We start from the raw sequence: 18325 nt of genomic DNA, 5'->3' as shown, positions 1-18325 counted from the left end.
CTCTAAATGTCTCCTAAACACTGATAGGCTTGGACACCTCTTTAAGAAGCTTGTTCCAATATTTGACCATTGTAAAGAAAAGCTTCCTAGGGTTCAGTCTAAACCTTGCCTGGTGCAGCTTTGAACCATTGCACAGTAATTAAATGGTACCTTGTCCTCAAGCTTTTAGTTTGATTTGGTAGAACTGCCTATGGAATGAGGCATAGTTTAACACTAAATTGTGGTTAAATTATGTGGGGTAGAATTTACTGGACTTTGCTTGGATTAGGACTCTCTAGAGTGAGATAACTAGCCTGAGCTCTAGACTGTCTTTTTAGTTTTAGAATTTTTTAGCTCCAGAGGACAATTGATTTTGTTTTAAGATAAGTCAGATGAATTATCTTCTGGAGGTGCTAAGGTTTCTCAAATAATCTAGAGGAAAACTACCATAACTAACTTAGCCCCTAATGTTTAGATACTTAATGCTGAATAGGAAGCAGCCAGTTTAGATAATTTAGTCACTTAGATAATTTAGTCTGATGTGGTCTTCATCAGGAAGATGACCATAAAAGCCCATTCATTCTTTGTCAGTTTGGGAAGCTTTGGACTTCGACCACTATCAAATGCAATATAATATAATATAATATAATATAATATAATATAATATAATATAATATAATATAATATAATATAATATAATATAATATAATATGTTTAAAAAAACCTTCTCATATTCTGAAGATACACAGCTATGAGCTAAATCAGTGACTCATACTATGATGAGCAACATGTCCAGTATCTGCTACTCACAGTGCATGTTGGCAACTGTGCATGTTCTTTTAGAATTGTTGGTGTAATACTAATACTGATAATATAAATTGACAAGGACAAAAAAAATCAGATACATAGCAGATATTGATTATTAACTCCTGAAAATCTCTAGAAAATTAAAATATTGTTTTCCTATAAACAAGGGAAAGAAGTATTTTCAGCCAGGTTATAAAGGGCCATCATTTGGAAAGGAGCATTCAGCTTAACTTAACACTTTTAAGATGGGCTGAAAGAACTGCAATTGTTCCTCTGAAAACTGGATAAGATTTTTTAACATATGGAGGAAAGCACACTGCAGAACAGAAAGAAATCAATACCTGCTATATTATTGTGTAACTATATGCCAAGCCAATATCAGAAATAGAGTACTGCAATAAAATAAAATAAATATTACAAGGGCAGAGAGAAATAAAAGAGAAATATTATAGGGCCAAAAATAAATCCATAGTAAGTACATTTAAAATTCCAAATCCAAATCTGCATTCCAAATCAATACCAGAGATAGGCGACTATGTGAAAAGAAAAGAAATACTGCCAGGCTGGTGAGAAATCCATACTGAGAGTGTCTATACCTTCAAAAACAATATAAGAGAGAGCCTGAACTCAGTTATTTGTAATATTCCAATTTATCTAATTTTATGTTATGCTTCGAGAATTTAAAGGAAACTCAAAATTGAATAAGATCCTTGGAAAAAGAGAAAGTGTACTGTCGAAACACAACAACTGGCTTAATTTGAAGCCAAACTGTGTTCAGTATGTGCATCCCACTGCTCTCAATCAATGCAGTTTTGTTGCTATCTATAAATACTGCTTACATTTTTACCCTATCTCCTCTTTCTCACTTGCAAATGCTAGGTTGTTTCTAAATTAGTTACAGCTGGTGAAAGGAGAGACAGTAATTTTATTTATGTTTCAATTTATAAAATATGCTGTTCATAACCCTATCAGCATAAGGAATGAAAGGAACTCTGGTACCTTTACATTTCAGTAGGCTACTCAGATTCCCAGTATCAGAGGCAGCATAAAGTGGTGACTCAACTGCTACCAGTGCTGTCATAACCGCTGCTTGAGTAAGAAAACAAAATAAAAGAGAGCTAAAATGTGTCCCTAGATATGAAAGGAGAATGGTATTTTTCTTGTAACTGAGCCTTACCTAGTGTTAGCAACGCAGCAATATTTGTTGTTGGTCTGTACTTCTCCACACGAGTAACAGATCCACAGGCTCTTTAAGTGTTACCGCTTTTTCTACCAAAGTTAAATACGTGGCAGCTTCTTCCCTCATGTCTTTGTTCCTCTTCCTCCTCCAGGCTTTTCAGAAACAGCAGTAGTAATGATATGGATTTACAAAAAGCAGAAATTCATCATCTAAATACAATGTATAAGTTGCTCCAGGATGTTTCTGATAGGCAGGATGCATGGTAGTTGTGGTCAGTGAGTGCTAAGAAAGCAGTGTAGTTCTCACATGACATTGTACATGTGCATGTACATGACATTTTACAGCATAAAACTGCTACTAATTTACATGACATAAAAAATTTTGCCTTTTGTTTTGACCACTGAGAAATGTGATATAATTGTAGGATGGATCAATGATCTGCCATGTGTCAGGTACAGGAAGTGCTTTTCCAAATATTATGTAAAGGGTTATATAATTGAAGAAACCACCTCACCATAAAACTACTTCATTCCCCTGCTTCACTTCAGAGCCTTTGTATAGGCTCCTCAGTTCTTACTTTAATTTCAAATGAAGATTTGTAGGAATAATGTGCATATATAAAGTGACCAGCAATACCTGGTGGTTCATAAAAATGATGTGATTACAATATAAGTGAGTGCACAGACTGTAGCAAAATATTACCCATGGAAAAGAGTGATTGCACGTGTGACAGCCTCTTTGTTGCTATGGTATCTCTTTCCATGCCTTTGGCTAATCTGTCATTAGGAGAAATTTGCATCTGTCTCAGCAGGTTTCTCATTGCTAACTCAGAGACCACTGTATCTAATCTGTCATTAAAATAGCAGTAAGTGGTATGCACATATTTTCTAAGAATAAATACAAGTTTTAGGAGACAAATAAGCTGGTAATGGAAATACAATGGCATTTTCTAGGGTCAAGTTGGACTTCTTTATTAATAAGTAATTATTGTTTTGATCTAGCACCACAGTTCTTTCATTTTGAAGCTTTGTATTTTTTGTAGGGCACCTAAACATTAATCTTTTGGGACACTTGAACATTTTGATGGAAATAGTTAGCATGCCAGCCAACACATGTTAAAAGGAATCATCGGTATTCAGGGCTATGCAATTTACTGATTTTCCTAAAAATAGCCTTTATATACCAAATTTGCTTCTTTAATATGAAGTCAGTGTACTTAGTTCTATCCTATGTAAAGTTGTGAGTCTCCATTTAGCAGGAGTCTAGGCCTACAGCTTGGTGATGTTCCTTTGTGGTCACAGAAATCTAGACATGTCATGGTCCTTTCCCCAAAACCAAATGTACTCTGAAACAGCTACAAAAGACTAGTTATGGAATAAAGGATTAAAAGAAGAAATGTTGTGGTGGGAAATGCTGTAAGCAAAGTCATGGACTGAGAGGTTAGTAGAACTTGTTGGGCAGGTGAGGATAATCCAAGCATTCAAAGCCCAAGACATTTCAGTTTCAAATTTTGTTTAGTTCTGTTTTGACTTTGAGTCCTATGGATACTGAAATAAAGAATGAAAGTGAGTAACAACAAAAGAGATAATGGGTTAAAGGCAATATTCACAGGCACAGGTCTTTTGAAAAGAGGGAGCCTGATTTAACATTACCTTGCTATATCTCCCTGTGAATACACTGAGTCTGGTCTCAAGCTACTCAGAAGGGGCAATTTTTTTTTTTTTTTTTGTTTTTTGTTTTTTTTTTTTGTGAGTAGACACTGTAAAAATCATGAGAAATGAATTCTTTTGCAATCCCTTCATTACACTCACAGCACAGTAATATATGCTGTAGTTTATGCATTTTTTATCAGGGAATAATTTTTCCAAAGGTAAGACTGCAGCTAGGATGCAGTCTGTAAAGCATCATTTTAGCTTCTCCAGAACCTGAACATTGACAGAATTACTCTCCAATCAAAGGAAACCATTTCTGCAATATTTAAAGAAAAATGCAAATAAATTTCTGTTGCATGTCATTAATTACTAATCAGTGATTTTTGCAACCATTATTCTCTTCTATGTGCAAATCCTCAAATTCATCTGTCCAGCCAAGATGTTTCCTGCCTTTGTCCCAAAAGATTTAACTTGTGATTTACTTTTTTTATCCTTCTGCCTTGTCCTTTGCTGGCATGTTTGAGATATTGACCTCATGTCTGAAGAATAATAATCTGCCTCTGTGATGGAAAATAAGAACAAGTTCTCTAGGCTGTTAATGACTGGTTTTCTTCACTTCTCCATGAATTTCCACTTTTCCAACTAACTGACACCAAATAAAAGGTGTTTCCACTTCCATTGGCAGGTTCATTCTGCTAGTCTCTTTGCCATTCACAGCTGTGCAAGAAGGGCTCTTTGAATATCTAGCAGTTCTTTTAAATTTTCTTGGAAAAAATTTATCAGCTTTTCGTATCTCAGAAATTACCATACAAAATGATATTCAAATGCCAGTATCATGTGAATCATGCTGGTAAGCTCTAAAACTAGTGTTTCTTCCTTTTCTCACCCTTTTTTAGTATTTAGGGGCTTCTGTGAATCATTCCTGCAAGTCAGAAATGATACATTTCTGGTCAGAGAGATTGGGGTATTCTGAAACTTCACATTATCTGCTGCCTAAATAGCTGCAGGCAGAAGTTTTCCTCTTTCCCTGGGTATTTTGCACAGGCTTCACAAACTTTGCTTTACTGCTTAGTTGCAGAAATGTATGAAAGAATGGAAAACTGGCCCTCAATTGTTCTAAAGGTAATACTTTCAATTCTTCAAAATAACATAGTTTTCTTGAGGTATTTCCTTAATCTTTAGGACTGATTATAGAAAACATCAGAAACACATTTCCCCTCGGTGCAGCTCTGCTTTTCTGCCTTCTTATAGGGAAGGAAATGAATAATTATCACTATGAAGTGGACAGTCAGACATACAGAGCATTCTGAGCCTAGACAGTCACTGTTGGAAGAGTGAACAACTCTCAAACCAGTTGAAATCAGATTACTCAGTTATTATTCCCTTGCACAGCAAAGTGAGCATGGTTGTAAATCTTAACTATTTCACCCTAAGAATAATGAAGGTAGTTCCACTCTTCGTGAAAACTCTTCTAAATGAAGAAAAATTTCAGGCAGGAATAAGTGGAAGAGTGCTGCCTATGACTAAATTAATAAAGAAGACAACCAACATAGAGTTAATTTCCATGAGAATTTCATAATTACTAATTTTTTCATGACTTTTAGTTTACTCCTTCTACCACCCTGATGAATGCCAAGTCAGTTTCAGGAAAGACACTACGGCTGTGTGTCCAAAGTCTCCAAAGGAGTTTCCATGTCCTATAAAACAGACTCTCAGCTTTTTTTTTACTGCATTTTAGAATACACAGATGATCTTTTCTTAAATCTTACAGTCCTGATTATCATCCATCACCTTCCATATCTGCAGTGATGAATGCCATAGAACTCTGAAGTGCAGATTCTGGGTGAAGCTACAGCATATCTAGTTCACCAGGACTTATTTGTATGATGAAACCTGTAAAATTATGTTGGCAAGGCTGAACAAAAGTTTGTCTTCGGTTTATGAAGATCAATGAGTTCTCAAGGAAACAATGGATTGTCCAATCAACATTTATCTGAGTTTATTCCTAAACTCAGTAGTAATAGATCTGAGGATTTTAATACAGCTGCAGTTTTGTCTCTTCAGGTTGAAGAATGTCAGAAGATAAATTACTGATGCCAGCCAGAAGACCTTGTTTCTTTATCCTGAATTCAAGCTTTGTGGCTTAGGAACATGTTCCTGTCAAAGGAAGACCAAAGGACTCTATCTCTGCTCATGTGTTTCTAATTCAGGCAAATGCACTCCAAAATCAGTTTAATTGTTCTAGAAATTTGAGATCTCTCTATCCTGATTCCTTGTCACCTTTTCAGAGTGTCCTTGGATTATGCAAATTTTTCATCTTCGAGGCATCATTCCAATTCCACTTGCTAATAATTATTGTTCATCATCCACAAAGTACAAAAAAGTAACAGGAGACCTTCTTCTGGAATACAACTTGACAAATTTGAAGCCTATTACTTGGAAAGCCAATTACTTTTGTGATGGTCATAGAGGAAATTTCCAGAGTCCTTTTCTTTCTTGCAACCTTAAAACACATCATTGGTACTTATATTCCTGAAATTTGAAGGCAGTGATCTCCTCTGAGCCTTTTGGTCTTTCCTTCACTACTTGAGATTTTAGAATTCCAGAGTCTAATTGCAATTAGCTATTTTGATTTATTCATACTTGTCTTAGGTTACATTCTATGTAGAAGATAATGAGAAGATGCATATATGAAGACAACTGGATAGATTCCTTAAGAAAGACAAATTAAATTGAATACCACAGTAGGTTTTTAGATAAAACTCCTAGCATTCATTTTTAGCTTTGACAGAATACTTTTCTGCGTAGTGTGAATTTCAAAAATAATATCCAGATGTTCCTGAGTACAGAGGTGTTATAAGGTGTCATAACTTTCACCTGGATGTCTCCACAATGCTCAAGCAAGAAAACTATTTATTAAACTGATAGCACTTGTTGTTCCTTTCATCTTTGACCAAGATGACTACAACTATTGGGAATCAGAAACCATAATCTTGACCATGTCTTAGTGAAAGAGACTTTATATGTTTTGTTTTGTTTTTTTTCCTGGGCAGTGAGAAATCCTTCTTATTGTTCATCTATGACAGGCTCTGGGTAAAAAGCCCTCAAGTCTTCCTTTTTCAGAGTTCTATTAGGACTTGAGAAAAAATACCAGGGATTTTTCTGAAATCCTCCAAATCGGCCACCTTTCTTCTCTTTCTTATCTGTATTGGAGTGACAGCATGATGGGTACCTATACAGGAGAAGGTTAAAATTAGATCTCCTGAAAATAATTTTCTATTCTCTGAATGGGTACCCACTACTCTGTCAGTACTAATTTTTTTTAAGCCAAAATTTCTCCAAGCACAGAAAAATCTTTTCTTCTTGTGGAAATTCGAAATGGAAGAAAAGAGAGAGGAAAATGATCAAAGGGATTCAAGCTGATGATTGATTCATTGTTTTTAAATTTTTTTCCTTCCTGAATATTGGTTCTGCTGTTTTCTAACTTGATTTTTAGTTGTCTTATATTCCCTCAGCTATGGCAGTATTCCTGGAGCCAAATATGAGTGCACTTCCTCAAAATGCCAGTAGTGGAAGCTGGTAAGCAAGTGGGGAAAAATCACCAGAGGAATCTCTGAAGCTTGGGACAAAGGCAGAAAACACAACAGTACTGCATTAACAGAACAGCAGGTATTCTTATAGAGAAGGTAAAATTACAGGTAAGGAAATAATTTACATTTCTATTTTAAACTTGTCCAAATGGCTTGTTACTCTCCATTCAAAATACCAGGAAAAACCCTACAGCATAAAATTTGAAGAATAAAAAGATCTCAAATCTGATTAACTTAGACTGCTTGATTTTTTTTTTTAGTGTGGATAATTGGAAGTTCTGTCTGACCCCATTTCTGGAAAAGTGTATTAAAAGATCAGAATCCTTTATGCCTATTAGACAATTTAAAACCTCAGTCTAATTTTAAAACAAGGCTGAGTTTGGCGTTTTTTAATTTGTTTTGGGTTTTTATATTTAGAATGTAAACACAGGAAACTGCTTGTTACAGGTTTTCCTTTCCAAACAAAAACAAGTATAGCAACAAAAACAATATCTATATGGAAATATATATATTTCTGTTGGTAAAGTGAAGTCAGGTAAAGGCAAGGACAGGACTCTGTTTCCATCTCTCCATTTCCACTTACTTCCTCACAGTTGAAAGGGTAACATGACTCTTTATTATGCTTCAGTTTCCTCATATATTGAAAGGAAAGAGGTGGTTTTTATCTCTCACTTGGGATGATTAGGTGTGATAAGTGATGTAGAAGAGAAAAAAATATTACATTTATGTAATTAATTGTCTTGCAGTCTTTTATGCCACCACGCTGCAGTCCCCCTGTGGAGTTGTGATGACCATAAAAACCTCAAGAGGATATATCCTTGTCTGAATTGTTGCAGTTATTGTCTGTTACAGAAAATAAAATAAGGTTTATGTTGAAGTCCTCTTTTAATATAAAACTGTTGTATGTAAATGAAACATTGTGTCAAGTTAAAATAATTCTACCATAAACTCAGTTCTCTGCCTAGTTATAGAAACATGGAGAAAACTAGGGTGTGTTCAATACAGTGGAATAACATTTTGGAAGACAGTAATAATGAGTACATAGGAAAGACTAATGAATTTGAGTTAGCCTTGATGTAAGTCATATGTCTTCATCAGCTATGCACTATCCTAACTGTCCCAGTGAGTTTTACCAATTAATTTTATTTTGTAAATTATCCATTTCAAGGAAATATGAACACAGGACCATATTAATTGGTTTCATAGTATTGTAATATGTAGATATTTTATTTAAGCAAGAAATTATTGAAGTTTTGAGTTTAATCATGTATATTTCCAATGGACTACAGCATAATATTTAAGTTAAAATAGTTAAAAAAATAAAAGAAGTAAACTTAAAGAATTTTTGGTGATCTTTTGAGATGCTGTGTATCACTTTTCAGAAGCAATCATTTTTGGCAGATCCAAAATATATCTCGGATATCTAGATAAAGAACTATCTGTCTGAACTGAATATTGTCTTTTGAAATGTGTAATGTGTCACCTGTTAATTTATGCTCTTTCCTGTAACCTTCTAATTTTTTTTTTTTTTTTTTTTTTTTTTTTTTACTTTAAACATGTATGAGAACACACTCAAATCTTTCATTTTGAAGAAATTTTCTTCTGACTTCATGACTCCTTTTTGTACCACAGGTCTATGCATGAACTTATTCTCAAGGAACTTTTCACTTACTGTTTTGTCCTACTTAAATGTTGCTGATATGCTTTCAAAAACGAATGTAATCTATCAGTTTCTATTGATTTTTGGCTTGAATTTGAGTATGTTTGGGTATTTTGAAGACTATGCATTTTCCGAAGAGAATTTTCTCATATTCTGAAATTTGTATTTTTCCTGTCATTTTGTATTTTTCCCTGTAAGTTTAAAAAAGATTCCAACTATCCCAGTTTTGTTTTCTGTGACTAATTTCATAACAGTGTAGTACTTGACATGTGTTTGTTTCTTAGGCAAACGTGTAAAACTCCTCAAGTCCGAATGGAGAAGTAGAGAAAGGAGGTTTCTGCGTGCCTGATGACAATTTTTGTTTTTTCCACACACAAAAAATATTCTGGCTCCACGATGGAGCACTAGTTGTGATGAATCCTAGTCTTGGTCGGAGTCTAAGGAAGGGCCAGAACATTCGTTGTGGAATAACGAGTCAAACCACTCCAGAAAATATGTTCCAGCCCCGGTTTATTACTCACAGAGCAGCAGGTGTGTACAAATACAGGTTTACGTAGTATTAACAGGAATTGTTGTACCATACCTCTCATTGTAGTTGCTTAGTTTGCTGCAGGCATTAAGGAATTGTGACTTATTTGGGCAGAGTTTCTGGAGGGTGGTTGGAGAGACTCTGACTGTGCTCCTAAGCAGCCTCAGAGTGTTACTAAGATGCTTCTGGGAGCTTTAAAATGTCTGTCTTCACACACTTGACTTTCAAAGGTCGACCCAGCTGGTGAGCTTAAGTTGTTCACTCTGATGGGAAAACAAGACATGCTCTGGAGAACAGCACTTGGAAGTGAAATCCGTCTTAATACATTCAGTCTGGTGTGGCATCTCTCATTGAAAGCTCAGTATCCTATACTGAATTACTTAAATTTTAGAAAAAACTAAGAAATGGGTATTTCCATTATATTCCTAAGATAGGCTAGAAGTTGTCCATCTATCTCAAAGCTGCATTAAAGATGAAGACCTTTCTCATTTACAGAAACATGTGCCATGCTCTGAGGTATTCCTCCTTTACCTACTTTTCTAGTCCTACCTTTCAGACTATTTGAAGTAATTGGAAAGTTCACTTTATGTGTGAATGATTTCCAAAGCCTTTTAGTTTCAATTACAATTTTTTAACACCGACTGTCTAGATCTTCACTTTACCGCCAAAAATTTTCTGCTGAAATCCAGTGGGAAATAAAGGAGTAGAATTGCATTTCAAATGGCATTTCATGAAAGGGGTTTTCAAAATGTTTGTCTCTTTATAATGGAAGCCCTAAGCACAGGAACTATCACAAGTGCAGTTCCAATTAGTCACTATGCAATAAAATATGAAAAAGTTATAAGGTTTTAGAGCCTCATGGTTATCAAAGACCTGGGAACCTTTTAAGTCATGTCATGGGAAATACTCTTTTTAACTAATAAAATGAGCTAGTCACAGCTCCTGAAGGACAAGTGTGAGGATCTAGAATTCTAAATCGCTTAACAGGCTTGGGAACATGTTTAGATTAATACTTTTCATACTGCAGTGCCCAAAATAAAACTAAGGGAACAATTTGAGCTCTTGAGTCCTTAAATAAAGAGTTAGGTAGGATCAAAATTTTATAAACAGGAATTAAACATTTAATGATTTGAAAAAGTGTCTTCCAATATGTAATATCCTTTGAAGGTAATTGAATCTGTGTAGCTATCATTAAGCATCTGTTTTCTGGATTGTTCAGATCTTGCCTTTTGTCATTAGCCCAAGTCAAAGAGCTATCTGTAATACTAAAATAAGGGCCTGTATCCTAATTATTGGTTCTCTCTTGCAGTTCCATTGAAATGTGCTTGGGTCATCTTCATTTCTCAGACTTTTGAAATAGTTCCTCCTTCCTCCAGAAACTTAGTTATTTAGCAATAAAGACCCCAACCCTCACCTACCTACTGTAAAGGGCCTATGAGCATAGGAGCCCTATTCCAGAAAGTTTCTTAACATCTTTTTGTGCACTTTCCCCAATTCATTGGAACATTAATTACAGTATTATACATCTGTAAGGAAATAGTGAACCTGTCTTTTGTTAACATTTGGAGAGTACTTTGGATTATCATTGGTGCAAGATAGTAGTACTAGAATAGAAGCATTTTCCAAGCTTACAAGTTGAATAGTTTCAATGAATGAACATGCACAAGTGGCAATGCAAACTGTCATTTGCTTTCATAAGCCATGTATGAACGATAGTGCGTGGCAAACACACTCTATGGATTTTAAAGTTCCAGGAAACAGTGTTCTTCTGTTTGTTCAAAAGATTCATTTCCAACCTTAACCTCACTCTCAGAGGGCATGAGTGAAAAAAATGCACCGGCAGATGTTTGTTCTGGTTATATAGGTCCTTCTGTTTCTACACTGTAATATTTATATTAAGTTCTTACTACCACAAAAAAATTATTCATGTTACAGAAAAAAAAAAAAAAAAGGAAGACTGATATAGCCCTCACGAGTTTATTCCTTTTTAGGAAAGGTTTGCTAAAGAATCACTTGGTTCATAATTTAATTAATTTTTTGTGATGTTTTGTATACAGTGTAAGAAAGGATGCCACAATAAGGCCACAAAATGGACAGAAATATACTGCATACAAAATAGGGCTGTTTTGGCATGGGATCTCTCTTTTTTCTCCACGACTTGAAGGACAATCCATTTCTAGGCATTTCTTCAAGCCATTCCTTGTGGCTTTTGTCATTCCCTATATTTAGCATGTCTCATGTTGGTCATTAAATAGATAAATAGATTTGTGAGACCCCTTTTATTTTTGCTTGAAATCTCTCTCTTTTTTTTTTTTTTTTTTTTTATTTTTTTTTTTTCCTCCTCTCTCTCACCCCCATACATAAGCTTTTAATATTTTAGAGAAAAATGGAAGGGGTGCCAAGATGACATTGTCTCATGAAATACCACTTTGTTCAGGGTGAGCTATTAATTGCTTTCACAGAAAATAATTTTGTTTCTGCATCTTATGTATCTCAGGGGAAAAAAAAAAAAAAAAGATAGTTTGAGTCTGTTTAGATAACATAGCCTATGACCACACACAATCCTATATGGTTGATGAATCAGTTCAAATTAAATAGAAAAAATCCTCTATTAAGTATTTTCTGTTTCTTTGGAGAAAACCTAGAACAGAGGGTCCATCCATGTGGAATCATCTGTCAAGGCAAGAAACATTGGCTTAAAAATTTTACCTTTTCTGCATTTGCATTGATATGTAGTCCTGTCTTCCCTCCAACTCTTCTCATGCACTAAAATCTCTTATTTACTGTGCATGATGGAAAAGGGAGAAAATTACAAGGAGACATATAAAAAGGCAAGTTGCTAACTTTCAAGTGCTTGACTTTGCAAACTCAGGAGTCAGTTTTCAATAGTAATGTACAAGTTGTGTTATAAAACTTTCCAGCATACACTTAATTTCAATATACCATATATTGCTTTGTATTTTATTCTATTATATAGTAATTAATTATGTGCCTAATTTTGGATGTAGAAGCTACTCTGTAGTTAGTGAATGATTTGTAATATATTTATTTCTCTGAACGTTTACTATACCTAATTGTGGCTCTGTATCTTTGATGCTTGGGTGCCTGAATTTAGGGAGAAGTGCTTTACTATTCAGGGAATATTCCCTCAGTCATTCTTTACATCCTATAGTCTTGATTTTTCTTCCTTCCTCTTCTAAGGCAGAAGAAAGTCCTGAGTAAAAGTATCAGACTTGTTTTTTATTGAGACTCTATTCTAAGGAAATAAACAATATTATCTGCTGTATTAATCCACTATATGGATTTCACAAGTGAGGGTGTTTTTCACCCATTGTGAACAGCACATGAATGCAGGTTGTCCAGAAAAATCTCTTCAGGCTGAAAATCTCTGGTAGGTTTTCTAATGCGATGTCATAAGATCTTTTCATCTCTGATCCTTTCTGCATTACCCTGGCATGAATGAGGTACCCAAAGACTGAGTTTATTCTGAACATTTAGTGAGCAGAATAATGTGGAAATCTTCAGGTGCATTTAATTATATATTGTTGTGTTAAAAAAAAAAAAATGAGTCCACATTCAATTACAGCCAATTTACAGCAGCCACTCACTAATTTAAATTAGAAAGTCTGCAACTGCAGAGTAATTATGCTTTAATTGCATATTTAGGACAAGAAAATGAAGAGACTCTAATGCAGTGTATTTATGATATAACAATGATGTGAAAAAATTCATTAGTATAAAGAGAGCAATTGTGTTCCAAGAATGAACAAATTCAAATCAACACCTAGGATGCCAAAATTTCATGCACTTTTCAAATTTGTATTGTTAATTTTCCATACATATTAATTATTAATTGAAAACTTGATTTGCACCTATTCAGGGTGTTACTATTCTCTAAGGATTTAAAAGATCAGACACATATTGTTTGTTATTGGTGCTTCTTTTCCTATGAAGGCCTTTGGCACAATACCTTAATACCTTACTTCCCAGAGATTTAAATCAAATAGCATTTACTGTATCCAAAATTAAGCATTTCTAGGAATACCATCACTAGATATTAGTTGAAATTTCATTGCTTCTTTATGAAACTGCCTTTAATAACCAAGAGGTTTATTCACTCCCTGGTCTGTATGGTGTATGAATATATAACTTCCACTAATGTTGATGTGCAATCTGTGCTTGAACATAAGAAGTATTAACATCACACACAGAGGCAAATGTGAACCACTCTTTATGTGTATATATATGTAGGTCAGTGACCCGATAAACAGCAGAAATCTGAATGGATATCTGCTTTTAAAATTTATTTTAATCACCTATTTAATTTATATTACAGTGTATGTTTCTTCCATAGGGATATTTTCTCCACAGGGTTGTAGCACTAGGTGGGGGAGGCAGATAGGCCCTGTAAATTATGATTTTACTGAGTTTTCTTGTGACTGAAAATGTATTTGCACTTCCAAACAGCCATATAACTGAGCAGTCATGTATGTGCAAAACCACCATTTTTGTTATCTGAAGTTTATCACATTAGCCCTCACGTGGTAGATCTGGGTGTAAGAGAAATAATTCATCATAGGATAGTTGAAATTGGGAGGCAACTCTGGAAGTGCTACCCCCTGGCTCAAGCAGAGCCATCTAAAACCAGTTAAGATCAGACAGCTTTTGAATATCTTCAAGAATGGAGCCCACAATCTCCCTGGGCAAAAAGTACTAGCTCTCAGTCACCCTCACAGTAAAAAACTTTTCCTGAGAGGGAACTGCCTGTGTTTGCTTCTTCTCAGTTTCTTGTCCTGCTGCTGGGCACCACTTGAAAAGTGTCTGGCCCCATTTTCTTGGCACCCTTTCTTCACATACTTGTACACATTGATGAGATCCCCCCTGAGCCTTCTCTTCTCCAGGCTTAACAGTTCCAGTGCTCTCAGCCTTTCCTCACGGGATGCTCCTGTGTCATATTTGTCTTAGTGGCACTTTAGTGGATAGACAGATAGATATAGATATAGATATAGATATAGATATAGATATAGATATAGATATAGATATAGATATAGATATAGATATGTATTGCAAATGAAGCTAATAAAATTCAACCTGCAGATAGTATCAGAAGATGTGTATTTTACATTGTGTGGCTCAGTGGCACCTGGTTCCATGAGCAGAATTCCATCTCACTACAATAAAGCAAAAAAACCCAAAACAATAAGATAGGTACATCAGCCTTTTGAGCTTTGGTGTAGGGCACAGAAATATGTTGCCTGACTTTTAAATTAAATCTTTATTATTTTTTCAGGCAATCTTCTACTTTAGAAGAGGCCACATGAGGCTGTTTCCAACAGCAAGACCAAAGCAAAATAAAAGCAGTGTCATAAATAAGCCTATGTACCATAAAAATCACAAAGTACAATTTTATTATTGCCTTAAGTGCTGTTCCTAGAAACAACTCTGTGGAGAAGGCAAACTGAAGTAATGAGCTCCTTGAACAGTCTGTTTAATATTCTGTTTGTTCTACATTTATGCTCTGCAGAGATGACAAGAGCTGTATGCAAACAGATTTGCTGAGGGCAAAAGAATGTTTCATCATTAAGAAGCATGACCCTTCTCTTTGTGATCAAAATGAAAAGCATATGCCCCTTGATGTCATAAAGTGTTGTGACCATTCCAATGAGTTGTTCCTCAGGCCTTGGGATGTTTTCCCCTGACACAGTTTGTTATTAAAAGGTTACGTTATGATTGATTGTATCCACTGACACAGCAGAAATATTTCTCAAAGTTACGTTTCTTTGATATGACAGATTTTTTTTCTTTTATAGTTTAAAATCCAAAGCAGTTAGAGGGCAAGTCCAATTATTGTGGAATGCTTTGTCCGCCACTCTTTCTCTGTGGTCCTTCTGTTTCCCTCTTGCTTCATGTTAGGCTGTGTGAAAACACTCTAAATTAAATCCTTGGTAGTTTTTTACTTTGTGAATAACAGGATCTCGATTTCTTGTTAACTTGTGCATGAGTTTTGTCCTGTTTCTCCACTAAGTTATTATTGCTTGCTAAGATTCATCAAGCCTTTAAATGGATATTGTCTTTTCCAACCTAAATGATTCTATGATGTTATGATTGTTTTGTAAAAATGCATGCCAAGCATGGAAGAATACAGCTCCAGTATGAGTCACTGTATACTCAATGGCTAACATTTAAAAAGCATAGTTATTACCTCACAGAATTCTTAACAACAACTAAAAAGAATAACAGAAAACAGAGATTTGTGAGTTGACAATTCATAACTTTATTATATTTTTAGTCATGATAACATTTCAATTTTTCCTTGTGAAATCCTATTCCACAAAGCACTTAAACACACCATTTAAGGTGAGGAGCAATGCCATCTAATACCATTGGGGTTTATTCCCTTATTTAAAAACAATCAAAAGAACTTTGCTGGACAGAGATCTTACACTTCAGTCTCAGTTTCCAGTACTTTGGAAGTGGATTCACTATGTCCAGTTTTGATTTTCTGATTTTCTTTTTCTTTACAGGTAACCCGATAGCTGAAGACAAATCAAACCAGTCTCAAGGCTGATAACATTAAATACAACACATAAGAATTTCATTCCTCCAGGCAATCCTTGAAGTGAAATTTTGTATGGCTGGGGTGTATCCTTCAGAATCAATTGTTTCAATGAGAACCTGGCTTGTAATCAGCAACAGCCTTGAGACCAAAACTACTGGAAAATGTCACAAATATTTCAACTGATTGAACTGTGTACACTTGTAAAATTGCACTTGCTGAGGAATTTGCAGCTGTAATCACAAGCTAATATTCTAAAGATGCAGAAAAGCGGCAAACTTTTGGGTTCTTCATTGCAGATCAGTGGCTTTTCATTTTGAAGAAGTCAACCTCTGAAATGTATTGGATCCTTCATTCTAAAATGATCCTTGGTCCACTATTCAGATTGTTGGTGGGACTGCGCACTGCTTTAATTAAATTTCTGTTGCAGAAATTGTCCTCTGGCATGGCGCAGTTTTAGACATTTTTATTTGTGTTCTAATCTTGCAGCTCTCAAAGGTACATATTTCAACATCTTGAAGTTGCTTTGTTATAGGAATGGAATTATATATCCATTGTTAATAATTATTGTTGACAAGTGATAGTTATCTGAATACATCAGTCATATTAGAATGTATAGTCAGGTTGACATGTTTACCTAAGGCTAACCAACTACTGCAACTTAACAGTTAAAGAAAGTAGTGGTCAAAACTCAATTACCACTTCCATTATAAGGAATTTTATATCTTTAATATATACATTTCCATTTAGTTTGAAGGAAATGGGTGTTCCCAATATGTACTTTACTTTCCTAATCTTTAATTCATTTAAATTGATGGTAACCAGTCAATTATATTATTTCATCCCTTTTTTATAAAGATAGGCAGGGATGTAAATGAGTTTTGCAATTATGATATTGGATGGTAATCATTCATAAATTTTGTCTTTTTATTAAAAAATAAAATCTCTTGCTTGAACTTAAGTACTGATGGATGCTTGTATAGATGTCTGCTCAGTCTGCTTGCCAGAAAGGAAAAAAGTCCTAGTGCTCTCCCAGTTTTACACTCCATGGGTATTTTGCTTGCTTACAGTCATCCTATTCAGACCTGTTTTGTTTTGTTAGAAATTCTTGAACTTTGTGATGTGTTTTTACATGAAAAAGATCCTCGATATTTAAAAGCCTTAAGCATCTTTGACCTTTTTTGTAAGTTATTACAGAATGTATAATTTTATACTCCATTTAGTGTATATTGTACCATCTCTAATGTTGATACAAAAGAAATTTGGCAATTCATTGTAGTGATACTGCATAAACATACTGATTAGAGGAATTTCTGACTGTGTACTTTGGTGAATTGAATTGAAAGCCACACACACTTAATTGGTAGTTAAAAATACATAGAGGTAAGCCTGTTTAAGTCCTGAGTGTTTACCACACACAGCAAACAAACAACAAAAAAGGAAAAAAAAAAGAAAAAAAAAAAAAAAGAAAACAATGAATAGAAGGAAATGGTTTAATCATTACAAGCTGTTGACATGGCTAGTTATATATTAAGTTCCATGATGGATGAACACCCTGGCGTGCTCTACCTGTCACTGTAGCCCCTGCTGTTCCAAAACCATTTCATTACTTCTGCTGTATTACTACACAGGAGAGCTTAAATAAAATAAATGACTGTTAGGAACAAAGCTGAGAGGAATATTCTATCATTCTGCTGGGAAATAATAAAAAATATGTTAACAGATAAAGATCTTATTTTCTGATTAAAATTTAATTAGGATAAACCATTTGTAGCAGAAAGTAGGTCTCTTGGTATTTTAGGATGGATTAGTATTATATGGATTTGTGCTAAGAGGTACAGGACAGAAGGTAGCATCTTAAAGAGGTTGTCTGGGACAGTGGAAAGTGTAAATGTGCTGTTTTGTAAAATCTGAATATGACCTCTCTTTGGTCAAAAATCTATATCATGCTTCTCAATACTGTTTTTGTTTTTGGTTTTTTTTTTGGTTTTTTTGTTTCCTTGTTGTTAAACAGCACTGAAAATACTGCATTATATACAAGTGTAACACATGCATACCAATAAATGAAAATAAATGGATTTTCAAATATACTGAATAGATTCTCTGCAGTAGATTAATGTTGCGACTATTCATAGCAAGTGAATAAAATTGTAATATAAAATAGAGTTCCCTGTATGGATGTGCACATTGGAGATCTGTTTACTTATGGAACAAAATATTTTTTTAGTGAATAAGAATCTCAAAGGTTATATTAACATTATATTTCTTCAGTAGAGCAGAAAATATTTCCCACCACTTTGAAATGTCCTTTTTGAAAGGAACTGATACCTATGGGAGATTCAGGTGGGTGTACTGTTGTTTTCAGGTCAGAT

General features: G+C 34.6%; 1 protein-coding gene across 3 annotated transcripts in view; it reads left to right on the top strand.

The window, feature by feature from the left end:
- The window catches only part of TAFA2 (TAFA chemokine like family member 2), a 191214-nt gene extending 173166 nt beyond the window's left edge, over positions 1–18048 (top strand). The window contains exons 5-6 of one of the 3 annotated variants that reach the window (XR_005700630.2): positions 9153–9399; positions 15922–18048. Coding sequence is in view for 2 of the 3 variants with exons in the window: in XM_058420372.1 (XP_058276355.1) it covers positions 7134–7163 (30 nt within the window). In the remaining variant the exon portion in view is untranslated. Of the gene's footprint in view, positions 1–7133; positions 8409–9152; positions 9400–15921 lie in introns of those variants that run through there. The other 2 variants (XM_040062944.2, XM_058420372.1) reach the window with 2 other exon arrangements.
- Positions 18049–18325: the final 277 nt, after the last annotated feature.

Source organism: Hirundo rustica, chromosome 4 (assembly GCF_015227805.2).
Source record: "Hirundo rustica isolate bHirRus1 chromosome 4, bHirRus1.pri.v3, whole genome shotgun sequence".
Lineage (NCBI taxonomy): Eukaryota > Metazoa > Chordata > Aves > Passeriformes > Hirundinidae > Hirundo > Hirundo rustica.
This window is presented reverse-complemented; position numbering and strand designations above follow the sequence as displayed.